This window comes from Cygnus atratus, chromosome 25, assembly GCF_013377495.2.
Source record: "Cygnus atratus isolate AKBS03 ecotype Queensland, Australia chromosome 25, CAtr_DNAZoo_HiC_assembly, whole genome shotgun sequence".
Lineage (NCBI taxonomy): Eukaryota > Metazoa > Chordata > Aves > Anseriformes > Anatidae > Cygnus > Cygnus atratus.
In genome coordinates this window covers 523,096-550,210 of record NC_066386.1, presented here as the reverse complement: position 1 = coordinate 550,210, position 27,115 = coordinate 523,096, and the positions used below count along the sequence as shown (strand labels likewise).

At 64.3% G+C, this 27,115-nt stretch overlaps 2 protein-coding genes across 14 annotated transcripts; one reads left to right on the top strand and one right to left on the bottom strand.

Annotated features, from left to right (window-relative positions):
- Positions 1 to 3,110: 3,110 nt before the first annotated feature.
- On the bottom strand, positions 3,111 to 12,014 carry CBX1 (chromobox 1). Of its 11 annotated transcripts, none has more exons than XM_050715551.1 (6): positions 11,854 to 11,871; positions 9,845 to 11,026; positions 6,810 to 6,985; positions 6,130 to 6,307; positions 5,329 to 5,423; positions 3,111 to 3,594 (listed from the first exon to the last, which is right to left on the bottom strand). In XM_050715551.1, the coding sequence occupies exons 3-6, from the start codon at positions 6,947 to 6,949 to the stop codon at positions 3,372 to 3,374; spliced, it is 636 nt and encodes a 211-aa protein (XP_050571508.1). In that variant the 5' UTR covers positions 6,950 to 6,985; positions 9,845 to 11,026; positions 11,854 to 11,871; the 3' UTR covers positions 3,111 to 3,371. The 11 variants fall into 11 exon arrangements, with proteins under 11 accessions (XP_050571508.1, XP_035425799.1, XP_050571509.1 ...); XM_035569906.2 differs by lacking the exon at positions 11,854 to 11,871 and adding an exon at positions 11,167 to 11,508; XM_050715552.1 differs by lacking the exon at positions 9,845 to 11,026 and having other exon boundaries at positions 11,854 to 11,896.
- Positions 12,015 to 12,265: 251 nt separating this feature from the next.
- Positions 12,266 to 18,039, top strand: SNX11 (sorting nexin 11). Of its 3 annotated transcripts, none has more exons than XM_035569914.2 (7): positions 12,266 to 12,381; positions 13,952 to 14,000; positions 14,305 to 14,391; positions 14,733 to 14,833; positions 15,065 to 15,163; positions 15,349 to 15,561; positions 16,916 to 18,039. In XM_035569914.2, exons 2-7 carry the CDS (start codon positions 13,980 to 13,982, stop codon positions 17,055 to 17,057), a joined length of 663 nt encoding a protein of 220 aa, XP_035425807.1. In that variant the 5' UTR covers positions 12,266 to 12,381; positions 13,952 to 13,979; the 3' UTR covers positions 17,058 to 18,039. The 3 variants fall into 3 exon arrangements, with proteins under 3 accessions (XP_035425807.1, XP_035425805.1, XP_035425806.1); XM_035569912.2 differs by lacking the exon at positions 12,266 to 12,381 and adding an exon at positions 12,738 to 12,980; XM_035569913.2 differs by lacking the exon at positions 12,266 to 12,381 and adding an exon at positions 12,750 to 13,403.
- The last annotated feature ends 9,076 nt before the right edge of the window (positions 18,040 to 27,115 follow it).

Below are 27,115 nucleotides of genomic sequence, written 5' to 3'. Positions count from 1 at the left end.
ATGTGGGTGTGGGGAGGTTTGGAATGGAGCCCTGCGTGTTATGTTTTAAATTATTTTACTCTTATATACTTTATTTTTAATGATCTGTGACCTGTCAGGGAAAGAAGAGAGATTTGTGTGAGCACAGAGACAAAAAAAATAAAACGGCTTATTCACTGTACAAGCATTTGTTTCATCGTTTTTGGATTTTCCTATTATTATTTTATTTTCTTTAAGCTGAAGCACGTTAGGGAAACTAAACCGCGTGTTTCTGCGTGGGTCCTGCTCCCCACCAAGCAGCTCCTGGCTCCCTCTGCTGTGCTGCAGCTGGGCGCAGGTCGGGTTTTGCTCGTGCTCGGTGGCAGGAGCTGCAGCCGGCACCGCCCTGGCAGGCGGTACCCAGCCCTCAGGGGGCCCTCAGGAGGGAAGAGGAAAGCCTCGCCTCTCTGCGCTGCGCCTTGTGGTGTGCTTGTGTGGAAGGGAAACAGGCTGGAGGGTGCAGCCCTCCCCCCCATGGCCCCAGGCTCCCAGAGGCTGCGCGCCGTGCCCAGCTCTCCCCTGGCCGCACCAACGGGCGGCACGGCCACGGCCCCGCTGCCCTTACACCAGCCCCGGGTTCGGCCACGTCCAGGCCCCAGCACCGGGCACAGGGCCGAGGTTTGCTCCGGCTCGGGGGCGCTCAGCTGGGGCCCCGCAGGCCCACGCCTGCACCGGCCCCCTCCGGGTACGGCCCCGGGAGCCCCCAGCTCCGTGTTTGTTTCCCTGCTGGGTGAGGGTCCTGCGTGGGGCAGGCCCTGGCCGGAGGGGCCACAGCATGGGCTGGGGGTGGCTGCTGGCCCAAGGCCCCCCCCCCCCCCCCCCAAGGGGCTGGGCTGGTGGGGAAGCCCTCAGGCCTCCTGCTGTGGGGCTCTCAGAGCAGTTTGCACCCAGAGCCGTGGTTTAGAAGTTCCAGCCACCCTCCTCCAAGGCCTCGGTACCCCCACCTCGCTGGCGGCAGGCACTGCATTCCCCTCACCTGGCCTCTAGTGGGGGGGCCATCACGAGGTGGAGCTGCTCCTGCAGCTCTAAATTAGTCTTAGCCATGCAGAGCCCACCCTGAACACCAGGACGCTTGGCAACAAGGCCCTCGGGGGGCACTAAAGCCGTGCCCCCCCCCCAGGCCCACGCACAGCCAGCTGCCCGCAGGACCCACACGGCGCTGCTTGGCTCCCCTCCGGGGCGGGAAGGCCGGCCTTCCACCGAGGCTTTCTTGGGGCAAATGCGGTTCCCCAGGGACTGAACCTCCCCTGCAGCACTGGCAGTTCCCTGCCTCCATTCCACGGAGCAGTTTGCCTGCTGCTGCCGGGAGCTGGGCGCTGAGCCCAGGCCAGCTCCACACAAGCTAACAGCTCAGCCAAGGGGAACGCAAAGCATTAAAATACACGCTCTGAGGTGGTTCCAGTCTCTTCCCGGGCCCTAGGGGATTTATTTCAGCTATTACTTCAGGGCCTGTTTTAGAACTTAGTATCGGCTTGCAAAGAAAACCAAAAAAAAAACCCAGAGGATTTCCCCTGCCCTAGTGGCGCTCAGGGAAGGGTCCAGCCCTCCGAGACGGGGTCAGCCGCCCAGGAGCGGGGCTCCCTGCCTGGACCCCGACCCCAGCCTTTGGGGGCAGCAACGAGGGGCTGGCCGGACGCGCACTTGAGCAGCTCGCCGGCAGCACTGCCCCTTCCCCGGCGTGCCCTGCGCTGTCAGAGGCGCAGGCTGCCTGCCAGCCCCTAATCAGGTGAAGAGCAGACCTTTCATTTTCCGAGGCAGGAAGCACTTAGCCGCCAGTGGGGCCTCCTGCCTCTGATCTCGGCGAGCGCCCTGGATTTAACGAGCGTCCGGCCGCGCGCGCCCCCAGCGCAGCCCCTGCGCAGGCAGCAGGAGGCCCGGCCCGCGTCTCCCCGCTCCAGCCCGTAGCGATGAGCCCGCTGCCGAGGGGGGCAGACCCCGCACCCACCTCCCAGGCACAAATCACTCGCAGCGCTCAGCACCTTGCGGGACCGACTCCAGCTCCCCGGGCGGTGCCGCGTCCCTCTCGCCCCCTGCCCCAGCCAGAGCCAAGGAGCTGAGGCCCAGCCCGGGACGGAGCCGCACGCAGCTTCCAGCTTCCCGCGGCCATCGATCGCCCCAGCGCCTCCCCAGGGAGCTGCAGCCCTCTTACGTTCAATTAAGTGGACGTTACTCCTTCCAACTCCAGTGATTAATACAGGTTTAATTGCTGCTGCTGCTGGCTGCTGGGGCAGGGAAGGCATTTCTCCGCACCGCTGGGTATGGGCCGTGCTGCTGTGAGGAGCCCGGGTTTCAATGGGCTGCATCGTTTCGCAGCCCTAAGTGCTGGCAGGCGCTGGCAGAGCAGCCAAACACCACCCAAACCTCACTGCTGCTCCCTGCTCCGTCCCACACCCTGCGAATTCTGGAACCTTCTGCGCCAGAAAGTACCGTCCTCCTCAGGACAGTTCTGACCCCTCGCTGTCTGTTACTGCCAGACGGACTGGGCAGAGGTGGGTGGGTTTGGGTGGGTCCATACACAAGAGCTTGTGGCCTTCCAGCAAGGCCAAACCAAGAGTTAAGTGCTGTCGTTGCCATCTTTGACCAGTCACTAGAATCATCGCCAGAGCTTTAAAAACCCGTCTTTAAGTGCAAAGTGCCAGAGTCTGCTCAACGTTCAGCGGAGAACTGAAGTAAAGGGCACTTACCCCGCACCGCAGGTGAGCCTGGTGCCGGAGCAGCTGCAGCGCACGCTTCCCATTCAAGCAGGATCTTGGAGCACATCGAACAGGTCCCAAATCAGAGCTGCTCTTCTTGCCTCCAGGAGCCTCCTTGACTCAGGCCTCTACACACTGAGCTCCTCCGCGACACTTCTCTTCTTCAGGTGGAAGTCACGGTGAATAAGAAGCTGCCGCCGGCTGCTCCGAAACTCCCGTTGCTGCCGACACCTAGATCAGAGCCAGCGGCTAACTTGGGCTGCATCAGAGCTAACCTTGTTCAGCACGAACCGCGACTGCAGGCTAACTTCCCTCTGTGACCTGCTCTACACCTCGTCACTGATCTCATGCACAAAGAGCTGGAGGAAGGAGCAAGGTAGAGAAGAAAAAAATCAGGATTATAAATCTAAAATTTTATTGAGACAAAAAACTGACAGAGCTTGGTATGAAGTTAAAATCCAAACACGTACTTTACATTTAAACAACGTTTTCACAGAAACCTAAACACATGCTTTTAAAAAAAGGTTTGTACAATGCAAGTCTAGATACATACCGCCCTACAAGGAGGTGCCAGGAGTCTGGTGGGGCTCATGACTCCAGACATTAAATAGTTCAGTATTTGTAATAAATTGGATTAAAAAAAAAAAACCCTCAGAAGATTCAGGGTAACTCATCTGGCACCAGCACCAACGTCTGGCTTCCTACAATCACTTGGTATGGGAGAATATGGAATTGATTTTCCTTGTGCTGCTGTTGATTTCCTCTCTCTCCCATACGATAAAACTGAAGGGATCCCCATGCTGCTGGCTGGACAGTCAAATTACGGTGAGAAAAGGAACAAGTAGTCAGAAGTCTCTCTCCCCCCGATTTTGAGAAATAGCACCTTGTAATGGAAAGAAGGGTAGAAAGGCTTTTAAGAGGTTAAAAATCCGTTCCTACCCCGCACCCCACCCTCCCACATACAATGCATGTGTCAGTAACTGGCAGTTCTGCTTCAGGACAATACGAATCACAAGTTTGCATTTTCACAAGTCTCCCCTTCTCCCCCCTCCCCCCCCCTAAAAACTGCTTTCAGGGCTTTGAGGACCTTGGCTCCAGAGATTTGGACGTTCACAGTTTCAGTCTCATGTCAGTGTCCCTGTCTCCCTAGTTCTGTCATCAATACTGGGCTCTTTTTTTTCTTTTTTTTTCTGTTTTTCTTTTTTTGAACTCAGGTTCTAAAAAAGATCTGGAAATGATCTGGAACATTGTCACCAGACCTCATCTCCCTCCCTCCCCAATTAAACAAGAGACCGATTACCCCACATCCCTCCCCCCCAGCCCCCCAAACCGATACACCAGTAAATAGCAAAAGGAAAAAAAAAAACTACACACATGCTACGCCGTAAAAATGCAGAGTTAACACTATTGGGAAGAAGGCTGTGGGTTGCTGAGATGGTCTTTGAAGAACAAGCAGTATCCGTCTGCACTCCCCTTCCCCAGCCCACCCATCACCAGTGACAGTCCTTCATGGAAGGGGCTTTGCCTCCTCTCCCACGAGCTGCGAAATGGACAGCCTGGAAACAAACATCCGCACCCCCCCGTATCCCCTGCCCTTCCCTCCCCCCCAGTGAGCCGGGCTGGTTTGAATCTGTACGCAGCATGAAGCTGCACAAAGCAGTTGAGCAGCTGCAGGGCACAGAAACCATACTGGTCTCTTCAAAGGGCATCTTCTCCAGCCATCTCTACGCTCCCGACCGAGCAGAGCTGCGTTCTCTCCCTCTTGCTCAAACCCACAGTTCAGATCTTTATACAAAGGCTGGCCAGAGCGGGTGCCAGGGGTTAGTTCTTGTCCTCTTTCTTGTCATCGTCCTCTGAGGGGTAGGAATGCCATGTCAACCTCTCCTCATAGAACGAGATCACCACCTGGGGGCACTTGATGTTGGCTTCCTTGGCAGGGACCAGGTCGGCCTCGTCAGAGTTCTTCCTACAGGCCAGAGCAGAGGTGCAAGTTAGGGGGCTGCCGAGGAGAGGCGGCAGAAGTGGAGACCGGAGAAAATCAAGAAGCAGCTGGAAAACAGAGCAGCCCCCAGGCCGCTCGGGGAATCCAGGCAAGCCCTTCCCGAGAGGCTCTGGAGCTGGGAGAAGCAGCACTGAGCCCGGGCTCTGGGTCGTCAGGCACGGGGACAGCAGCCCGATCGAAGCCGCAGCCCTGCCCCAGCCGCTCTGTGCTTCTGAGGCAGTGCAGGAGCCGGCGGCTCCCGCGCCTCCGCCTGGCTGCTTTGGCTCCCACCTGCGCCAGCGACAAGCCCTGCTCCACTACGGCCGACGGGGACGCGGTCATCGTCACAGCTCTCCTGGGGCGCAGCCTTCCAAGCTGCGGCCCGCACCACGACACCATGCCCCTCTCTCGCCCCAAGCTCGCGCCTGCTGCGGGGGACATCTTAAGAGCCACGCAACCCCAAGGGCCCTACCTGCTTGTTTCACATCCACGTTAGCCTCAGCGCAGAGGGTCACCTCAGGCAGCAGCGCCATCGCAAGAGATCTCATGCCAGGTAGCAGGGACTCCCCAGGCGCAGGTCCTTCCCTCTCTGGCACAGAATAAGTGAAGAAATGACAGACACCAAGACACACTCACCACTTCATCAGGAACATGAGCTCCCCGCTGGAATCCGTGGCACCGATGATCCGTTCCGGCTCAAAGCCCCGGGCAAAGCCTCGCGGTTTCTCCGACTGCAAGAGACAAGTTCCCACTTGTAGCATCGAAGGGCGACAGTCGCAGCCCTGCTTCCAGTCACCGGGACGCGCTGCAGGCCGCTCACAAAGGCTCTGCGCATCAGATGCTCGGGCCGCATGGACTAAGGGCAGCAGGGCACCGAGACGACAACTCGGGTGCAAGCCCACTGCGCTCAGGTGAGCTGCCCCAGGACCGCGTGCCCTGCTCGCGCTGCAAAGATCGGATTTCCCAGGCCTGGCCACAAAAACTGAGGCTGGCCAAGATTCAGCAGCTCCTGGGGTGCAAACCAGGCTGCACAACCCTTGTCCCAAGCAGCTATGAGCACCCTGCGAGGCTCTGCCTCGCCTTGTTCCCTCCCTTGAAGGGGCAACAGGCAACCCCTGCCTCCCGTTTCATCCCTTGTGCAGACATTCAAGAGCAGCTGTGGCTCCACGCTTCTTTGGTTCAAGAACTGGCCTCTCAATTCAGTGCCAGGAGTAGCTCTGGGTTCTCCCAGAGGCCTGGCCTAGAGAACAGCTCTTGCCTCCCCTGAAAGCTACAGCTTTTCAAAAGCGCTTTGGCTGTGCCTCGCGGAACTGGAACAGTCTCCCCTCTGTGCAAAACAGTTTGACTGAGGTTCCAGAGCGTGGCTACTCCAACTGCTGGACACCCTGCCACGTGCAGAGCTGGGGAGCTGAGCACAGACACCCCACCCTGTCTCACCTCCTCCTTCTTCTTCTTTGGTTTGCTCTCTTCCCCTTTATCCTCCGTGTCAGACTCTGCTTTGCGTTTGCTTCCCTCAGACTTCTCGCTCTCATGTGCGGTTTTCTGGGACTGAAGGAACTCTGCGATGAGGTCTGGGCAGTCGAGGTTCTCCTCTGGCTCCCATGTGTTATCCTCACTGCAACCAAAGCCAACAGCTTAGATTTACACACAGGGACCACATACGCAAAGTCCCGGACAGCAGGGCGAGCAGAAATGCTGAGAGAAGCAGCAGGACGATGGTGTCCTCACCCCACGAAACAGGCGAGGGCAGGGATGCCAGAGACCAGGGCGGTTATTTCCCTTCTCAGGAAAGAAAAGCCATCCGTTTTATCCAGCTGCTTGTTTCACACTCCATCAAAGGGGTGGAAGCCCCACCGGACCACCAGGGCACTGCACAGCCTGCGTGTGGGACTTTCACACCCAGGCTGGGCTCACAGTGCCCTTATTAGAACCCAAGACATTTAGCACCGTCTTTTTTTCTAATATATATATAATTACGACTGCTCTTGGCCTGGTAGCTCCATTTTACAGACAAGGAGGCACGGGGAGACGGAGCCAGCTGCTCGGAGAGGCTCTGGGAGCTGGCGGCAGAGATGCTCGCAGCGGAGCAGCCCAGCGCCCGCCCCGCAGCCACTTACTCGGAGAAGCCTTTCCACTTCAGCAGGTATTCCACTTTGCCCTTCACCACTCGCCGATCCAGGACCTTCTCCACCACATATTCCTCCTCCTCTTCCTCTAAGACCTCTTCCACTTTCTTCTTGTTCTGTTTTTTTCCCATTGTGCTGGCCAGTTTTTCAGCTTACGGGCGACGCTGCTGGAAGGGGAGAGAGGACGACACGTGTGTGTCAAGGGCGGGCTGGCCTTTGCCAGGGAGCAAACGCACTGGGTACAGAGGCAAAGCACAGCACCGAGCGCTGCTTTAGGGGAAAGAGGCACACACAAAGCAGGAAACGCGCGCGGTGATGGGCCAGAACGGTCCTGCCCGGTGGAGACAAACGGGAAGCTCCAGCAGGAGCTGCTGCCTTTATGCGACGCCTTTTTGACACGCGGCTTTGGCCTTTCTGTGCCCCCTGCACCTTATTTCACCATCAGGAGCCTGTCTGGTTCTACCCATGCCCAGACGGGAGCCGTCCTCGTTTCCCACACACCGCTTCTCAAACCCCACCGCTCCCACGTGTTGCCCACCAGTCTCCAGAAACGACGCAGAATCTTTGCCAGCCGCCCCCCGCCCTGCCCGTCCTCTGCCGAGCCCCCGGCACCCCCAGCCTCTTCCCTCCCCGTCCCCACCTCACCGACCTTCCCTTCGGCTCAGCTCAGAAAAAATCTGCAAAGCTACACAGCAGCGGGAGGGAGAAAGCTCGCTGCTGACATTACTGAGAAGTTGTTAAACGGTTGATCCCCGTTAAACACAAGTCACAGTCCCTGGTCCTGAGCTCCCCTTGTTCTTTCCGTCGGTGGATCACGTACGTGCACGCGAGGAGATCCATCTAGCTCACCGACCCTAAAGACGATTTTTTTTCCTAACCTCCTTACCTTTGAGCTGTTTGAACAGCCGTGGACTCCCGCGTAACCCCAGCACTCCCCGGGAAGCAGCGGGGCTCGCAGGATGCGCTGACCCGGCCCAAGGCCGCCCGCCCCCAGCACGGCGGTGCCAGCGGCGCGCTGCAGCCGTGCCCTCGTGCCTGGGGGTCCCCACCGACAGCCCCACCGACAGCCCCCGGGGAGGCCCCGCTCGGCCCCGGGACGCTCCTCGGCTCAGGAGCAGCACGGAGCCCCCCACCTGCAGCCTCATCGGCAGCTTCAGCTCCACGGAGGTTCGGGCCGGGCAGCAGCCCACGCAGGGCCAGGTGCGCCGATTCTGACCGACCAGAGGGCCAGGAGGCTGCACAGATTTTGCAGATTGCTGTGCGAACCGGGGCTATTTTATAAGGCACAACAAAACCGCTGCGGATTTCCACCGGCCGAAGGAGATGCCGGAGTTGGGCAGGTCCCAGCTCTGGGGGTGCAGCCGGCTGAGCGCCCTCCTGCACGGGACGCTGCCGAGCCGCGCAGCTGCCGTCAGAGCCCCGCTCAAAGGAGGAGGCTTAGAAAGAAACGCCACGGAGCTCAGCGGATGAGCCACTGGCTCAGGCCACCCCAAGAGGCTGGGAGGGAGCGCGGCCGCGCCTGCACGCCCCAGACCACCCTGCCTGTGCTGCCACCCCGCAGGCAGGACCCCGGGGCAGCCACGGAGCACGGGAAAGCCCAGGCAGGAGGCGGCGCTCGGCGCACCGCACGCCGGGCTCCCACGGTTGTATTTTGGGCCTCGCTATCGCGCTGCTTCCAACCCTGACCGGGCTGCAGATGGGGACAGGGAAGAGCTTGTTCTGCTGCTGCGGGCGCTGCGTGGTGGTTAGGGAGCTCCAGTGGCCACCAGAGGCGGGGATGGGACCCACCCTAGGCGCCGCGCGAGGCGCTGAGAAGCCCCCGGGCCCGCCCGCGCCAGGAGTGGCAGCAGGGACGTTCCCCGGGTGGGCGCTGCTGCTCCCGGGTCCTTTATTAAACAAACACCCACAGACGACACCGAGCTCCCGGCGACGAAGTTTTCCTGCGCGGTCCCTCGGGGGAAAAGTAAAAGCTGCCGGCAGCCACCGAGACGGGGCCGCGCAGGGGCGCGCGGCGGGGGCTCTCCCCTCCCGAGGCCCCCACCGAGAGGCCGGGCGCAGGCGAGGCCGACAACAATGCGGAGCCGCCGCCAGCGCCTAATCCCCAGGCCGGAGCCAGCGCTGCCGCAGGAAGCCGGGATCGTGTTTCACTCTGGAATTCCTCCGGCGGCTCCTTCCTCCCTCCGTCCTCCCCTTGCTCCTTGCTCCGGGCCGAGGCCGAGGCGGCTCCTGGCAGCGCCGCCCAGGCGATGGGGCCCGGGGGGATGGCGGGGTGCCCTGTCCCAGCAGGGCTGCTTTTGGGGCGCCAGGCACCTTCCTGAGAACGCCCACGACCGGAGCCCGGCCGCGGTCAGAGGGGAGGCACCGGGGCCAGAGGCGGCGAGCGGGACAGGCAGGCACGGGAGGAGAGGAGAGGGGCTCCGGAGCGGCGCAGGCACAAACCGCGCTGCGGAGCCACCGTTTATTGCGGGAAGGGCAGGGAAGACGCAGACGCAAGGGCAGGAGCCTTGGAGAAGTCCTGCCGGAGGGAGGCAGGGACAAACGCGCGGCTGCAGGGGGCCGCCCTCAGCGACCATGCGGCGAGCACACGGCGGCTCCAGGCCCGCTCCGCGCAGCACGGCCTGCGCCTGCTCCTGCTCCTGCCTCGCCGGGCCGCCACCGCGCGTGCTGCTGGCCCTGCTCCCGCAGCAGCCCCGGAGCCTGCGGCCAGGGGGGTGCCGGGGGGGGGTAAGGGCCGCAGCCCGCGGTGCCCGCCGCTCGCACGGTGCCTGCCGCTCGCGCGGCACAGGCTCCAGCTTTCGAGGCGGCAGCAGAGGCGAGCTGCGGCACAGCCTTTCGCTGCACTGCAGCCAGGAGTGCGACAAAGGGACTTCAGCCCCAGCGAGGCGAGGACTTTGCGCTGGCTTCACCCACAAAGCACCCGAGCTGCGCCCTCGCCCCAGCCCAGGGGTGCCTTTGTGGAGCCGAGCTCTTGACAAGGATTTCAGCCTTCTGCCACCAGGAACCCCCAAACCCCGAAACCCCCCCACCTGAGTTATTAAAAACACGCCGCAGCCTCCCGGGGTACCGGCTGGCGTCTGTTCCTTGGAGAAAGCAGCAGAGCTCGGACAGTCCCCGGTGACTCGGGAAGGCAGCACGGGGAAGGCCGGCCGCAGGCGGGCTCCTGGCCCTGGAGCTCCTAAAGAACGCCTCGCGCTGGCACCGAGCTGCTCCACGGAGGTGCAGGACTGGGCCGTGCCCCTGCCTGGGCCGTCTGAACAGGGCGGACGGCTCCTCTTGGTTCCTGAGACCGCTCATGCCTAAAGAATCTGGGGGTGGGTCCCCGAGCCCAAAAGAGATCTTGCTAGCAGCGCGTTGTTTCCCATAATTCGGCTCCAGTTTTCTATACTTCGTGTATGGAAGAAGTTGGCTCATACCGAAAAGTCTGATTTCTAGGCTCGGGATGGTCCTACCCTAAATCTTTCCGTTTTCATTTGCTGCTTCTTACCTAACGCTCCAGGCACAGCTGAAATCCTTCGTGAAGAGGAAAACAGAACAGGGAAGGATCAGAAGAATGACTTCTGGGTCTGCAGCTAAGAGGAAAAGGATCCAGGACACACCTAAGCCACTTGAAAAGAATTCAAACTCCAGTAAAGGGCCAGGAAGGAGGAGGCCCAGCACCAAGGTGCGCACAGCAGCCCGCTCCCCTGGGACGGCGGCAGCAGCAGGCAGGGGAGCGAGAGGCAGAGCTGCCAGCACGTCCCTGCGGCACGGCAGCAAGGGGCACGCGCTGGGCTCCCGAGATCTCCTGGGGAACCGCATCCAGGTGGCAACACGGCCACCGGCCCCGCTCCCGGCCCCGCAGCGCTGCTGCTGTGGAAGCCGGCGAGGCGCTGCCCAGCCCTCCCGGGCTGCCTCCCGCCGAGCTGCTCGGGGGGCGAGCACGGGGAAGGAGACCCGCGCGACAGCAGCGCGGAGACGCAGAGGTTCGGTCTGAGCACAGAGCAGCTCCATGAGCCGCATCTTACAGGACTAGGAGCGCGGCTCAACTTTAATGAGTTTTAAACTTAAAACATTTCTTCCTCCTGCCTTCCTCAAACTTGGCGAGGATCACTCGTCTCTTTAAAGGCTTACGAGCATGCCAAGCTTACTCCACACACGCCAGGGAGAGGCGGCAGGCATCGTTCTTTTGAAGTGGGAAGCAGCACATCGAGCCTTTCACTCTCCAGAACCTGAGCGCAGCAGAAAACATTTCTGGGAAGTTCGAGTGAAAGCTCGAGCCTCTGAGCGGAGCCCAAGCTTACAAAAAGCCACAACCTTCAGGCTCAGCCACACCATTTCCAGCCAAATCGCAACCCGCCAGGGAACGCACCTCCGGTTCCAGAGAAACACGCAGCAACAGGAACGCCGCCCGGAGAACCGAGGCACAAACCCTGTCCCGCAGACAGGGACCGGGGCGGGTGCGGGGAGCAGGCAGAGCCTCCGGGCTCCCTCAGACCAGACAGACGCTCGCGGGGGCAGGGCTTGCCTCCTTCCGCCCCCTTCGCACGGGGCAGAAAACGTCGCCCCGGGCGCTGCGGGGCGCCCAGCGCCGGCCCGGCGCCCCCTTGCCCCGGGGGGGTGGCACCGGGCCGGGCCGCACAGCCCCGCACCCCGCGGGGGGTGCCCCGGGGGCCCTTCGCCTTGCGGGGCAGCGGCCGCCGGGCTCGGCCCCGCCCCGCCGGCACCGGGCGCTACCAGGGCCCCGGGGCCGACCCCAGCGCTGCCCCCGGCCCCCCCGGCCCGGCCCCGCCCCGCCCCGACCCCCGCCCCCTGCCGCCAACGAGCGCCCGGCGCTGCCAGGCGGCCGCCCCCCCGCCCCCCCTCCCGCCCGCAGCCCCGACCCCGGCCCGGGCCCCGGCCCCCCCCCGGCCCCGGCCCCCTCGGGGCACCTCGGGGCTCCCCCCCCGGCCCCGCCGCCCGCCCCCGGGGGGCCCCGCCCGGCCCCGGCCCCCCCGGCCCCGCCGCCCCCCCCGGTGCTGCCCCCGCCCCCGGCCCGGCCCCCCCCGCCCCCGCGCACCTCGCCCAGCGCCGCCGACGGCTCCGAGGAAGCGGCTGCGGGCGGCGGGGGGGGGCCGGGGGGGGCCGGGCCGGGGCCTGGCGCGCTCCGTCCGCCTCCGTCGAACAAAAGAGCCCGGCCAGCCCCAGTACCCGCCGCGCGCACCGCGCCTGCGCCGCGACCCGCGCCCGCCGCGGGGCACCCTGGGGGCTGCAGTCCCGCGCCGCCGGGCGGAGCGGGAGGAGCCGCCGCGCCGCGCCGCGGGGGACCACGGGAGTTGTAGTCCGCCGCCGCCCGCGGCACCGCGGGCCTCTCTCCCCCGCTGCCGCGGCGCGGAGACGGGCGGCCGGCACCGGGCGGGGCGCGGCGGGGCCCCGTGGGGCGGCCGCCGGTGGCTGCCGGTGGCCGAAGGGTGCGGGCCGCGCCCCGCTGCCTGAGGCGCGGACTACAGCTCCCATCGCACCCCGAGGCGGAAGGGGAAACGCTGCCCTCGCTATAAGGCCGCCGCGCCGCCGTGCGGCTTAAAGGGGCCGCGTCCTGCGCGAGGAGGTGAGGGGGGCGGGGGAGCGGCCCGCGGAACGCGGCCCCGGAGCCGCGGGCGGGGACGTGGGGAGGTCCCGGTCCCGGTCCCGGTCCCGGTCCCGGTCCCGGTCCCGGTCCCCCCCCGGCCTGTACCGGGGCGTTTGGCGCTGTTCTGGGGCCGCCCCCCGATCGGTTCCGGCTCCGTGAGGCTTTACCGGGGCTCGGCGGGGCTGCGGCTGGCGGCGGGGCCGGGGCCGGGGCCGGGGCCGCCCCCCCCCCCCCCCCGGTGCCCCCAGCCCCGGGCTGTGGCCTTGTTGGGCGCCCCGCCCCCCCCAGCCCCTCCCGGGAGCAGGAGCCGGGCCCGGCCCAGCGGGGGCTGAGCTGCCCGGGGACAGCCCCGGCTGCTCGGAGCGGGCCCGGGTCCCTCGGGGCCTCCCGGGGCCTCCCGGGGTCCCGGGGCCCTCCCCCGCCGCCGCTTTGCGCTCCCCGCATCGGAGCGGCCGGGCGAGGCCTCGCACAGCCCCCGCGGAGCCGGTTTCTGGGGCGGGGGTCGCGGCTGCCCCCGGCCCTGGTCCCGGCTGAAATCGGCTCCGTCTTGAGAGCAGCCTCGCTGCGCAGCCGGGCGGGTGGGTGCAGGCCGGGCTCCCAGCGCTGCGCGGCGCCTGGCAGCTCCCGGGGCCCGGAAGGCGAAGCGCCAGGGCCGGGAACGGGTGGAGGCTGCTTTGCCCCCCCCCGGCAGCCGCGTCCCTTGGGACCGGGGCTGTGACCGGCGGAGTGCTGAGCGGCTGGGCCACCCCAGGGGCTCCGAACCTTGCGAAACGATCCCGAGGCGAACCCAGGACGCGCCCGGGGTTCGGCTCCCCCCAGGCGTTCCCCTGGCCCGCACGGAGCGCCGTGCGCGGCGGCAGGGCCCTGCCTCGGAGGGCTGGGGGGCGCTGGACCGTGCCCCTCCTGGCCGGGGGCTGCCTCCTGTCTCCCCTTCCCCAAAGCGCTGGCACCGAGTCCGTGCTGCTGCTGCAGAACAGGAATTACCGCAGGAGCGTGTCATGGTGCGGCGAGCGAGCTGGCGGCGTCCGGCGGGGCCGTGCTGAGGGCCGGGGCTGGCGTGACGCATGGCGAGGCCCAGCAGCAAAGCCAGCAGGACTGCTGTGGGGCTGCTGCTGCGGGGGGCAGGTGGCACCGGGGGGTGCGGGGGACAGCGCATGCCGCGGCTGCGACGCGGACATGAAATCGACCCGGAGGGGGAAATCGCGGAGCTGAGTTTGCTGCTGCTTCGGTTGGGTTGTGAAAGAGCCGGGGAGGAACGGAACGGAACGGCGTGCCTGCGTCGGGCGCTAACGGGGGGCGTGCTGAGGGGGCGGCCGGGAACCGGCCTCACCTCCGCAGGACAGCAGCAGCTCTCCTGTGGGCTGCCAGAGTTGCAGGCACCCCCGTTACTTCGTGGTGGCTGCGGGGAGAGCACCAGCTGTGCGTCGAGCCGGGGCTGGAGAGCTGCTGGCAGCGTGGGACGGAGGTGTGGGCTTCCTCGGGGCCCGCGGGAGGTCCTGAAGACGGAGTGCTTGGTCTCGCCTTACTAAATCCTTTGTCCCCTGTACAGATGTTTCCCTCTGGGCTCTGGCTCTAGGATGTTGGAGGGCCAAGAGGAGGTAAGAGTCCTTCTGACGTGGTTTTGTCTGCTCCTGGGCTGGAGTTGGGCAGCACGGGCGTGAGCAGTCTCGGGCTGAGCGCCGCGGCGAGGGGCGCTGAACACCGGGCAGGGTCTGCGGGGCAGAGCCGAGGGGCAGCTGGTGCCAAGGGTGGTAGGGGCTGGGGGCTCCTGGGCTGCCAGCGCGGGCGTTGTGCTGCCGGGGGCAGGACAAGCACCGCGGGGGCACCGTGGCGGGGGGACACCCCCACGAGGGGGGCGATGCTGGTGCAGCCTCCCGGTGGTCAGGCAGTGTTGTGCCGCAGGAGCTGACCACGGTGCGCGTCCAAGACCCCCGCGTGCAGAACGAAGGCTCCTGGAACTCCTATGTGGATTATAAAATCTTCCTCCATGTAAGTTGTGACTGGTGGAGAGGGGTGGACTGCAGAGCTCGGTCGTGCCGGGCGGGAGGCTCGGGAGCGGAGCTGCCTGGCCACATCTGGTGGTGCTGAGTGGGGACGGAAGGAGCAGAGCCCTGGCTGCCCTGAGGGGAGCGCTCAGCCAGCCCTTCCCTGCCTCTGTGGCAGCCCCTTGTGGTCGGAGATCCGGCTTCTCATGTCTTCAGCGCTCCCCGAGGCCGGTGGGGGGTTCTGTAGCCTCTGAGCTCAGGGTTTTGAGCAGCTGAGACCCTGCCCTGGCCTGCCTTGCTGCCCTCAGTCAGGATTATTCCGTGCTTTTGTTTCTGTTTTTGCAGACCAACAGCAAGGCCTTTACTGCCAAGACCTCATGTGTGCGGCGCCGGTACCGTGAGTTTGTGTGGCTGCGGCGGCAGCTCCAGAAGAATGCTGGCTTGGTGTAAGCCGTGAGCTCCCCGCTCTCCCCCACCTGTGGCCACGCGCCGCGGTTCCATGGCCCTGGCTCTCTGAACAGATACGGATAGGAACAGCGGGGGGGGGCTTTCCCCAGACAGAGACACGGGACACCTGCAGCCCTGGCATCCAGCTGCTGCCCCCGCCGTGTCCCGTGTCTCCGTGCTCTGGCACTGCGGTGATCTGACCCTGAGCTGCTGCACCTTTCTTCCTGCAGGCCCGTCCCAGAGCTGCCTGGGAAATCCACCTTCTTTGTGGGCAGCACAGATGAATTTATCGAGAAGCGGAGACAGGGACTGCAGCAGTTCCTGGAAAAGTGAGTAAGGCTCTTGCACGCACCTCTGCGAGGGCTGGACAGGGGAGAGGAGGGCATGCTGCTGGTTGTGTGGCGGCGGTGGAGCCGTCGGGGTCACCCTGGCAGCGTGGGGCGTGCGAGCTGTCGGGCAGGCTCCGTGTGCTCCCCGAGGCCGGCCTCGCTCACTGTGTTCTCTCCTCGCGCAGGGTCGTGCAGAACGTGGTGCTGCTCTCCGACAGCCGGCTGCACCTCTTCCTGCAGAGCCAGCTCTCGGTGCCCGAGATAGAGGCGTGCGTGCAGGGCCAGGGCGCGCAGACGGTGACGGACGCCATCCTGCACTACGCCATGTCCAACTGCGGCTGGGCGCAGGAGGAGGAGAGCTGCCCCGCGCTGCTGCCGGGGGGGGACCTGCGCGGCAGGTAACGGGCAGGGAAAGGAGCGGCCGACCCGAGGGCACGCGGCGGGGCAGACCCCGGCTCCCCTGCGGTGCTTGGAGCTGCTTTGTGCTGGCCTGAGCAGACCTGGCGCCCGGCAGCGCTGCGAGGCAGCTGGGGACTTGCTGCCTGCACCTCCCCTCGCCTGCAGCTGCAGGGCCGGCTACAGCCCGGCTCAGAACGGTCGGTGCCCGTGCAGGGGTTTCACTGGTAGGAAACAGCCCCTGCTGTGACGTGAGAGAAGCTGCCAGGCTTTACAGAGGCCCCTGAGTGTTTCTGAGCTGCCTGTCCCGTCCTTGCTGCAGTCGTGTAAGCTGAGCACGTGTTCCCCAGCCCGGCACGCCGAGCGGGCAGCGTTCCTGGCATGAGGGAGCAGGGCTGGCTGTCCCGGGCTGCCACCAGCATCTCCTGTAGTGCCCTCCGGGCTGCCCGCAGGGTGACCTGCTCTGGCCGTGGCCGGGGCTTAGTGGAGAAGAGCTGAGTCTCCCAGAAGAACTTAAGCGGTGATTTACAAACGTCTTTGGATGCTTTCCTCCCCTAATCTCTGTGGTGAGGAGTCTCTGAGGCTTTCACAACACGGGCTTTCCGTGCGTTGTCTGGGTGCCTGCAGCGAGCCTAAGGAAGTTCTGCGATTCCCCATCAGCCGCAGAGCCCTGCCTGTGCGATGGGGATGAGTCAGGCACCTCGCCGGGGGGCTGCCCCCACGCAGCCAGGTGTTGGTGCTGTGCACGTGGGGGTCAGCTGCCCAGGAGAGGACAGGAGGGCAGCCTCAGTTTGCCACCCCTGCGGGAGGCTGAACAGGCGCAGGCATTAATTACCTGCACGTCCGGGTCCCGCAGCAGTGCGGGTTCCCCGGCTGTGCTCGCTGGCAGCGTGCTGTGCTGGCAGAGGTGCTCTGGGTCCCTGTCCTCCTCGGATAAGATACCCGCCAAGCAGGAAGCTTTGTCTGGTTTCCTGCACCACCCAGCACCTGCGGTCCTTCAAACAGGAAGAGAGAGGGGTCTGGACTCCAGCATGAGACCCGTTTTTAAACAGAGCACTTAGGGTTTAAGGAAGGGATTTGAGGGAGGTCAGCGGCCCAGGCTCGTGGGTGGGTGCGCGTGGCGTGGCTCCGTGCGGCCGCCAGCGCTTCCTGCCTCCCGCTAGCGGCAGCGTCCCCGCGCCTGCTCGGGGCTCCAGCGATGGGAGAGCGGCCACCGCTGTGCCGGGGCGGCAGCGGGGAAGCAGCCCTTGCTGGGCAGGACGGGTCGCGCCGCGAGGCTGCGGGTGGCGTGGAGCTGCAGCCGGCGCCCTGCCCCTTCCCCAGGTCCCTGCGCTCTGACCTGTTCTCTCCTTTCAGCTGTGCCGGCCTGGGGGGCCCGCAGGGGCCCAGCTGCCTGGAGACCCTCCCGCACTGGAGCGACTTTGGCATGGATGACAGCCACTTGGACAGCCCGGCTGAGCCGGCCGAGCCCTTGGGCGGAGCGCAGGAGCTGCAGTAAATGGCTCTAGCGACCTCGCCTGCCTTCCTCGGGACCTGCAGCCCTCGCTGGAGGAGGGACTGCCGCCTGAGCCGGAGGGGTGCTGGGGCTGGGGCTGGGGCTGTACCGGGACCGCAGCCTCGTCCTGGCTCTGTGGGGTCTGGGGCTCATGGGCTCTCTCTCCCTGCTGACTCTCAGCTGTCCTCGGTGTCCCAGGCAGCGCGTTCGTGTAGCTTTTCTCTTCAGAGAGGAGATCTAGTGATTAGTGAAACCTGTGTTTGTTGTTCCCACGGCCTTTGCTCTCCGAGCGGAGCAGCAGCAGGGCTCGCTCAGGTTGCAGTGGCAGCAGGGCCCGCTGTTCCTGGCAGGTGCCTGGCCCAGGGCAGGGTGAGACACGCTGGCTCACCTCTGTGATGTGCGGAGCCTCAGATGGGGAGGGGGAGCTGGCCGCTGCCCGGCACGTCTCCTCGGGTTCGTTCCCCTGTCCCCTCTGCATGGAGGCTGCGTTGCCCTGCTTACAGCTGCCCTGTGCAGCCCCTGGGGTGCTGGTCTCAGCAGCGCAGAGCCCACCCGTGGGCTGCGTCCCCTGCCCACACCTGGGGTCTCCTGGCAGCGTTTGGCCCCCGGGCTGCGCACGGCTGGGACAAACAGCGATGAGACCCCTGGGGGGCGAGGGGGGCAGTTTGTCTCCCCAAGGTGTTTGCGGGGCCGCCCCTTCCAGCTGGGATCCTGAAGGAGAGCAGAGCTCAGCGCACGGATTGCCAGGCACAGTGGGGAACACGGGAGTGACAAGGGGAAGGGACTGGGGGTCTCACAGGCAGGGCACAGTTTGCTTGGAGCGAAGCAGCGTGCAACAGCCTTGGAGTCGGTGTCTGGCAGCGCCTGGGCTCTGCTTACTCCTGCTGCTGCTCCCTGTGCTCTCCTGCACCTTTTCCTCTATCCGGAGCACTGGTGAAGGCAGAGCCGACGTGCTCTGACTTGAAATAAAATGAAGTAGAAGAGAGTTGCTGGTTGCTGGCAATGTCTGTCCTCACTGCGTGGGTGGAGGGAGCCAAGCTAATTGTAGAGAGATGGCTTTAGGGAAAGGAGCTGCTGATGGCACCTCGCCTGCCGTGGGGCTGCTAAGCCAAGGGGCCTGACCCCGCCGGGGGCAGCTCAGCCCTGAGGAGAGGGGCGAGAGGGTCTCTGAGCCAGCAAAGGGGGAGCTGTGGGGTGGTGGCAGGGGACAGACGGGGGGAAGGGGCTCCACCATGCTTCTGGGGTGAGTTCTGTGGTGCTGGGCCTGGCCGGGGGGCTCTGCACCCACACAGGGGACAGGGTGCCTTGGGGAGGGGGAGGGAGGGCTGGAAACCCGTCGCGATGCAGCCAAAATGTCAGGAGAAGTTCATTGCAAAGGCTGCAGCTGCCGGCGCGCTGGAGCGCTGCTGCCATTGGCTGCCCTCCCTCATCCATATTCATGGCTATTCATGAGCGTGCGGCTCCAAATGGCGCAGCTGTGAGGCCAGCTGTGGCCACCGACCCTCTCCTACGCTCACGCGTGCCCTCGCCCACGCAGGGCCCTCGCCTGTGCGCAGCATCCTGCAGGCGCGGCTCCCTTGGCCAGGGCCGTATCCTGCCCTGGCTCCCTGCGGCCCTTGAACGCGATTTGAACCAGGAGCTCAGCCTGGCACCGCTGCCCTGCTCGGGGCACCCTTCGCTTGTGCTTTGCCAGGAGCCGGCCCCGGGGCTTCCCTCTGAGGGGGATCGGGGTTGGGGCAGCCGCTGGAGTCAGGGCTCGGTCCTGGCGCCGGGCTGGGGCCTCCTTGCAGGGCTGCAGGGTGCCCATCCTCCCCCCCCGGGGACGCAGCTGCTGCCCCAAAGCTGGCTGCGTTTCAGAGCCAGGCGGAAATTATTTTTAGCGGTGTTGATCAGCTTTGCGAAGCTGTCGGGAAAACAGTGACTCAGAGGCAGGGCGGGCCGTGCGGGGGGGAGCAGCCCGGGTCGCACTCGCAGGGAGCTGAGCAGCGCTGCCCCCCCGCCAGGGCCGCTGGGAGCCCTGGGGGCAGGCGAGGGTGGGGGGGTCCCAGGCTGGCAGGAGCACGCAGGGCTCCTTCTCTGCAGAGCCCGGGGGCCGGGCCCCTCTGCCGTGCTCGAGGCTGGCTCAGCCCCCAGCCTGACGTGGGGTGGGTGCCGCTGCCCACGGGCAGCCTGCCAGGGTAAGGGCTGCACCGGGCACGGAGCCACAGCCCTGGCACCGGTACGGGGCAGGGGCTGCGGTGGGCACGTGGCACCCATCAAGGTAACCGTCCCTGCCCGGCACAGGGGAGGGCAGCTCGGCCCCCTCCCCGTGCCCCCGCAGCCTGGCTCGTCCCTCTCCGCCTCGCTGCCTGCCAGGAACAGCCTTGCTGCCTGGAAGCAGGCCAGGCTCTCCAGACAGCGCATCCTCGGCGCCCCCCCCCCCGGGAGGGCTGGCTCTCAAGTCTGTGCAAACAAACCACAGCACGTGCCCCCCCCAGCACGACGAGCCACAGACTCCGGCTTTGCCCCAGGGTTGGGCTCTGGGAGCAGCCCCAAGCACCCTGCGCCCTCCCTGCCCTGCGCCCTCTCCCCAGGTATCCCGGGTGAGCCGGCGGAGCCAGGGTGGGATCAGGCCTCTGCAGCAGCTGGTGCAGAGCAGGGTGGACACCACGCTGCAGCAAAAGGAGCAAGCCGGGGCCTGCCTCCAGCTCAGCAGCTCCCCAGGGAAGGGCTCTGCAGCCCTGGCTTTGGACGGCAGGAAGGTGAGGGAAGCTTTGCTGCGTGGGTGCCTCCTGGCCCTGGGGTGGGTGGAAGGCAGCCCTCGCCCCCAGCGCCCTGCCCTGGAGCTCCCCATGCAGGAGGCTGTGCTGCCTTTCCCAGCCGAGCCGAGCTCCGGGAGTCCCAAATCTGCCCTTGACAGCCAAGAAATGCCCGGCCAGGAGGCGCCTCTGCCGCTGCGAGCGAGGCCCGGCACAGCAGCCCGCCGAGGAAATGGGTACCAGGATGTGTCCATCCCTGGCCCTGCAGCCTCACGCATGCTGGGGTGCGGGGGGGTCTCACAGGCGCCCCCCCCGGCTGTGCCTGGCTTCCAAACATCTGCACGTCTCTGCTCTGGGGCAGCTGACGCCTCCCCCTACCTGGGCACCAACGCGCCCCGGCTGCGTGCGGCTGCGCCCAGGGGCCCAGGGGCTTTGGGCACCTCCCCGGGAAGGCTGCCGAGCGCAGGAGCTTACCACCACCTAGCGGCCCTGCTGCCAAGTGCGGGGCGACGAGGATGCGCCTGGGCCGGGGGCTCTGCTGCGGCTGCTCCGAGCTGGGGCTGGGGGCCAGGGGCCAGGGGCCGCCTCAGCGCCGCCCGCACCCAGCTCTGGCTCCGGACCGGTGACAAAGTTGAATCAGGGCCAGAGCAGCCAAGCATGGAGAGGAAAATGGCTTTATTGGGGGCCGCCAGCCCCCCCCCACCCCGGGGGAGAGCTCGACCCTATCCCCGTGGGTCTGGGCGGAGGAGGCTGGAGGTGCCCTGGGGCTGCAGCGGGTACCGAGGGCTCCAGGACCCCGCGTGGGGCCGGGTGGCAGACACTGGGATCTTCGTGCAGCAGGTTCTTGTAGGAGGGGGGAGCCTGGGGCTGGGGTCGGTCTGCCCAGTATCTCAGCGTGGCCAGGGGGAGAGACAAGCACCTGGATGTGGGGAGGGGGAGAGACACGGTGACGGTGGGGAAGAGGACACCGAGACACAGCCCGGCCCCGCAGCCTCGCACGCAGCAGTGACCCGTGGCCCACCGGGCGAATGTGGAGGTCTCCCGGCCTCGGGGAGGCGCCAGGACTGCTGCCAGGTCCCCGCAGACCCCTCTGCTGCCCCAGCCCTGCTCCTGACTTGGTTTCCCCAGCTGCCAAATGCCTCCGGACTGGGCGTTGTTTGGGAGAAGGGCCCAGCCCCGTGTCAGCGCTGGCTGCAGCTGCTCACGTACAGCTCGCAGGGTCCAACGGAGGCGGCTGCAGTGGTTTCACCACAACTTTCTGCCACGGAGCTTGAAGGACATGAACTCCGGGGGGGGACGCTTTGCACAGAGCCCCAGGAGAGTGTGAAACGGCCGTCGCTCAGGTGAACGCCTGAGGGTCCGTGTGTCAGCGTGCCCCTGACACCCCCAGCCCTGCAGGGGTGTCCCCGTTTGCTGCTGCGCTGGGCACGGTGGTGACTTCCCTGAACTGTGCCCATGTTTCCTGGCCTCGCTGCCTCTCACATAAAGCAGAGACCAGAAGATGGAGCCAGACAGTCCTGGAGGCTTGGGCAGAACAGAGCTCCCTCCCAGCACCCACCTCCGTGCCCTTCCTTGCAGGTGCACCCTGGGGTGCCGCCTCTCACCTGGGTGCCACGGTCCTCATCACTCCTCCAGGTCGTAGGCAGCCACCAGGTAATCCTTCGGGACGATCCCAACGGTGTTGTTGAGCTCTCCGACCCACCAGCCGTACATGTTGTACTCCTGGGGAGACACAGCAGAAGGAGGGGGGGGGGGATTAGCGCTGGGGCAGTGGGCATGGCCCCGCTCCCTTCCTTCGGAGGCTGGATTTACAGAGAGCAGCCCACACCAAGAAAATCCCCCAGACCCACCTTTCCCCTGTAAATCCTGCTGGGTTGCACCTTTGCTGTCCTTCCTCAACCCTATCCTTCCTCCTCCCCTGCTCTTCCCTTTGCGTCCCAGGCCCTTGCTCCCGCAAGCCCCCAGGATGCTGATGGAAAACACGGCGTGGGGAGGGACAGGGGCTACCTCCCCTGCTCCCTCACATCCCCTGTGCCTTGCCATCTTCTCCAGACAAGCAGGAAAAATCCTGCTGCAAAACCAGAAGAAAAAAAATTGTCTCTTTCTGCAGCCTGGAAACTGGGTGAGCTCCCCAGGACCCGGGGGCTGAGCAGCCCCAGGCTGGAGCCGCACCCCGGGCGTGAGGAGGAGCCCCCAGCCCCCGCTCCGCCACAGCCCAAACACTATGAGGTATTTTAAAATAATTTCTGCTTTGATGAATTGCCGGGTAGTCCGCGATTGCTCATAATCAAAGGGAGGAAAATGCAAATGAGAGCCAGCCGAGAACTCGCGGCACCAAGCGTTTATTTCACTGCACAGTGCCAAAAAGAATTAAAACAACATTAAACTCCCAGCAATAATGTTTAAGTCCTCGTTTCCAAGTGCCAAATTGCACCACTCTGGATCATACAGATGTTCGTTAATTATGCTAATTTTTATTAAACTATTAAAACGAGGAGTGCACTGGCACAGCAAGGCAGAGCCCAGTGCAGGGTGAACTCTGCTCTCGTCTGGAGGTGCTAATTTACATCTCGCTAACGTGCTGCTGCCTGCTACCGGGGCTGCTGCGTGCCTGGGTTTTGGAGGGGAAGAGGAGAAGGAGGGAGCTTGAGGATGGCTTTACTGGAATCTACCTAATTACACGCTAATGGGGCCTCTGCGCTCAGTACCTGCACGGACCAGGTTGGGGGGGGGGAAGTAATTTAGCTGAGACTTCACAGAAGGGATTGGAAACCACTAATCGGGGAGGTAATTGTTCCAGCGGGGCTGGTGGGCGCTGCGTGTGCAGCACGGCGCCGCGGGGGGGGAGCGGGGCCCTCTGCGTGGTGCGGGCCCGGCAGGGTGCTGGGGGCAGCACCCACAGGCGCTGGGTGCCGCGCCAGGGGCCTTGGGGGTCCCCGGCACCCAGCCAGGCCGCGGCACGCGGCGCCGGGCAGCAGCCAGGAGGAAGAGCAGAGCCTCGCGCCGCGGCAGGGCCGTGCCGGCCGCTTGGGAGCCTGACGCCCCTCACAGCCGGCGGGGAGCTGGGTGCGGGGTCACCCCCCAGCGCTGACCCACCTCCACAGTGCCCAGTGACCCACCTCCACAGTGCCCAGGCTGCCCGTTTCCTACCGAGACACCAGCTCAGCCATCCTGCACACGTCATGGTGCTGAGGTTCAGCCCTAAACTCAGGGACTGGCACCAAAATCCTCCCCCCGGACAAGCTCTGGACACCAAACCTCTCTGCCCCGGTCTCGACACGCAGCTCCTCTCATCTCACTCCTGCTGCAACTCTCAGATTTACTCCCAGAACGAAGAAAAACCCTCAAAGCACTTTCTGCATTTAATTCCCGAGATCCCCGGTGCCAATCGAACCCGAAAGCAGACGCTCGTTCAGATAATCGCCAACAATCGGGGCTTTTATGGCGGGCTGGTGCACGGGGCTGTAAAAGGATTTATGCTGCTAAGCTCCATCAACAAGGGAAAAGGAGAAGGGGGGGGGGTGGGGGAAGAAACAAGACTATAACCACAAAAAAAACCAGCAAAAACCCAGCCCCAAACCAGCCACCACCTAACCAGAAGGAACAGCAAACCCATAACCAAACCCAGCCCGGGGACATTTCCCGGCCCGAGGCAGCCCTGAGCGGACTCCCCGGGGGCAGGGGGTGGGGGCGCCGCGGGTGCCTCGCAGCAGCCTGGGCAGCGCTCGCAGACCCCGCTGGATGATGGCTGCGCTTTAATTTCTGGCTTTTCCTGCCGCTTTGTGTTTGTGCTGTCTCGTGTGCTGCAGGCTGGCCACGTCCCTGCTCCGCACCCTGCTGCCACAGAGGGTCAGAGCTGCTGATGTCCCAACCCCAACCCCAACCCCGCTCCCGTCTGGCCGCTGCTGCTCGGTTTGTCTCCGTGCCTTGTGCTGAGGCTCCTTTGACACCATCTGGGAGAGCCAACACTTCTGAGGAGGGGGCAAGTCGTGACCCTGAATGGCTCAGCTGCAGGTTCCCTGCGTCCCCACGGCCCAAGCAGTGACAAGAACGTGGCCAACCGCCCCCCGCCCCACCCCAGCCTCGTGTAGATGGACACCCCGTGGGACCCTAAACCCGCAGCCACATCTCTCCAGCAGCACCTGCCCTGCCCCACCAGGCTCTTTGGCAAGCTCAAATCATCCCATTGAACACCCCTCGGGCCCCTTGCCGAGGCAGCGTGGGCTCCCCTCCTCTGCCGAGCGCTGTGGCGACAATATTTACTCCCCATGGGTGCTCCTAAGCCCTTCTTGCCACCGCGCTCCTTTGGCAGCCCTCGTAAACAACCCCTTTGGGCTTCAGGAGCACCATTCATCACCCTGCTTCGCACAGAAGATCAATGACGCTTTGATGGATGCCGAAGGAAAAGCCAATCAGTCAGGGACTTATCGGTTTATGATTGCTCGGCCCCATTATTAGTGCTTGTGTGTCATACATTACTGTTAGGAAAATGGAGGAATCTAATTCATAGCAAGGTACGGCGGGCGCGAGGGGTTGGCTGATACCGGGGAGCTTTATACCAGGTCAGCTTTACATCTACTCACCTCAAAAAAACAGCTCCGAGCCACAGCAAGCTCTGAAATCAGAGGTCTACCTGTCCGCAGGGACTCAGAGCCCACGAGGGATGCAGCTGGGAGCATCCTCCCCTTAGCTGGGCTGGTGCCCAGAGGGGCTTTCACCAGTACGGAGCAGTTCAGGAGACGCTCACCCTTTGGTTCAGACCATGACCTACCGTTACCCCCAGCACATTGGTCTTTTGTAGGGTAAATCCTTTCAAACCCAAATGGTTCCCACCTGCCTCCAATGATTCAGCTCCCAGCTGCTGCCAGGAGCTGAGGACACATGGCCGGGCCGGGCCCTGCTCCCTCCCCTGGCCCACGCGTGGCACCTGCCCCAGCGCCACGGTGGTGGTGCTGTGCCCCCGGGGGCCCACGTGCCCCAACCGGGGGGGGAAGCCAGAGGAGACAGGGGGCTGGGAGCAGCAGCCCGGGGGGGGCGAACAGAGCGGAGCGTGGCGGTACCTGGCTGGGGGAGCTCGGGCAGGGATAGCTTTGGCAAGGCAAACTGCGGGTTCCCCTTGGGACAAGTCCTCAGGCCTTCGCGGGGAGGCCGGCCTGACTGGTGCAGCGCAGGATTTGGCCCATCGGCCATTTTCCATTAAAAACAAGCAAGCACCCAGCCAAGCGAGGCAGCACCACGGGCTTAAGATGCCCTACGATGAGCAAGCCCCAAGCAGCAGCGGCGGTGGCCGGGCAGGTGGGACGTGTGGGGGCAGCCGGCCCCCGGTGGACGCTGTGCCGGGGGGGTGCCGCGCGGGACGCGCACAGATGGCTGCGGCCGGGACCCCGCACGGCACGGCGCGGGCAGAAGGAGCGGCTGGAGCCCTGCCAGCCGCCGGGGCAGGAGGGCCGCGAGCGGAGCGGGGCCGCGGGAGGCAGCGCCGAGTTCAGAGACAATAGCGGCGGCAGGAGCCGCAGCGCTGATGGGATTGGGAGATGATGTGAAACTGCCGTATTAATATTTATTCCATAAAGCGCGCGGCTCCCAGCTTTGCGCGGCTCCGCCGCGCTCTGACCGCAGTACCAACCCTCAGGCACCACAAACACAATTTGAAAACAATGTGACGGAAATGTTTAATCTGCTCAGCCCATCTGTGCTGCGTATTTCTCCAGATCTCCCTGAGAGAGGCGCCTTCGAATCTCCACATTGCCTTTAATATTCTCCTAAATCACCTCCCCACTGCACTTCAAGGGCCATTGCTACAATATCACAGGTTCATCGAGAGTGCACAGGAGGAGGGGGGTGCAGGGAGGGGAGGGTGAGGGACGGGGGTGTCGGCTGGGAGATTTTTTATTTTAAAATATTTCCCAGGGATGGTGTTCCTGTGCCCCTCGGACAGGCGAGAGAGAGAGGAGGGAGAAACGAGGGGGGAGAATCAGAGCGAAGTTATTGTGCCATTGCTGGGAGGTGATCAGCGAGGCTGTTTAGAAGCAAACGGGCTGGAATAGAGCAAAAAATCACTTCCAAAGAATCGCTTTTATTAATCTCCTTCCTCAGCCGTCTGCTTGCACATTCGGCTGCCTCGCTCCTCTCCTGAGTGCCCCCTCCTGCCGTGAGCAGGTGCCCGCGTGAGCCCGGAGGGGGTGCAGCGACGCGGCTGGGACGGGACGGGGCAGGACGGGGTGGGGTGGCCCATCCCAGTCCCGGACCCAGTCCTCATCCCAGTCCCAGTCCCCATCCCATCCCCATCCCAGTCCCAATCCTAATCCCATCCCAGTCCCAATCCTATCCCAATCCCAATCCCAATCCCACCCCACCCCACCCCGCCCGGCGCAGCGGTGCCCGCGGCCGCGCGTTGCCATGGCAGCGGCTCCGGCTTCATTTCCTGCGTCCCCCGGGGCGCGCAGCCGGATCCACCTGCTCCTTCCGACCCTCGCGGGGTCATCGTCAGGTCGCCAGAATAAATGAACGCGAGCACTAATGATGTGTTTGCTGGCTGTTTATGCTCTCTGTGTGTCAGGGGCACTCACATTTAGAGAGCTCATTATGGCTGCAATTAGACTGCACCATTGCTAGATATTTAACTCCTTTTTCTTTTAAATTAGCATTTTAATAACGTGCTTTGAGCAGGGGAAACAAAATGACCATTTTTCACGGACAAACTTCCTAGCTGTAGGTGCAACTTTAATGGCAAAGTTGCAAGGGAGGTAAAATAAGCTGAGGCCTGTTCCCCTCTACCTATTCCTTCCCCTCTCCTCCTCCTCCTCCCCGCCACGAGGAGGGGGGATTTTTATTTGCTTTATCGCACACTCCATTTCCTAAATTTGTTCTGCAGCCACTTATTTTCGCCTTTAAAGTCCTGAACACTCACGCCTGGTGAAAATTAGCAGCCATCTGAGTTAAACTCTGCCTGTGACCTGTGAAGAGGGCTCGAAATAACTGCGGCCATGCGTGTGCACGTGCGTGTGCAAGGAGCCATCCGTTCCCCACTGCCCGAGCTGCGAGGGGTGCCGGGGGCGCGGGGTGGCTACGGGACGGGTTTTATCCCAATCCCTCGCACAGGACCCCCCGCCCGCTTCCCTCCGAAGGTCGCTGCAGTCAGTCCCCCTGGCAGAGCTCCTGGCGGGGCGAGCGGAGGGGGGCCATGCGCAACCCGTGCCGGGCGGGGGGCCGGGTGCTGGCGGCGGGGCCATGGCCCAGGGAGCAGCACCGGGAGCTCACCAGGTGCTGGCAGAGGGGCCCGTTGTGTTCTCCTGTGCCAAGTGCAAAGCCTGACCCCGGCTG

Coding starts and splice junctions, on each gene's coding strand:
- CBX1 (XM_050715552.1), bottom strand. CDS start 6,949: ATGGGAAAAAAACAGAACAAGAAGAAAGTGGAAGAGGTCTTAGAGGAA. Junction 6,308..6,809: donor AAGTGGAAAGGCTTCTCCGA/GTAAGTGGCTGC, acceptor CTTTGGTTGCAG/TGAGGATAACACATGGGAGC. Junction 5,424..6,129: donor CAAAGAAGAAGAAGGAGGAG/GTGAGACAGGGT, acceptor TGTCTCTTGCAG/TCGGAGAAACCGCGAGGCTT.
- SNX11 (XM_035569914.2), top strand. CDS start 13,980: ATGTTGGAGGGCCAAGAGGAG. Junction 14,834..15,064: donor CAGAAGAATGCTGGCTTGGT/GTAAGCCGTGAG, acceptor TTCTTCCTGCAG/GCCCGTCCCAGAGCTGCCTG. Junction 15,562..16,915: donor GGGGGGGACCTGCGCGGCAG/GTAACGGGCAGG, acceptor CTCTCCTTTCAG/CTGTGCCGGCCTGGGGGGCC.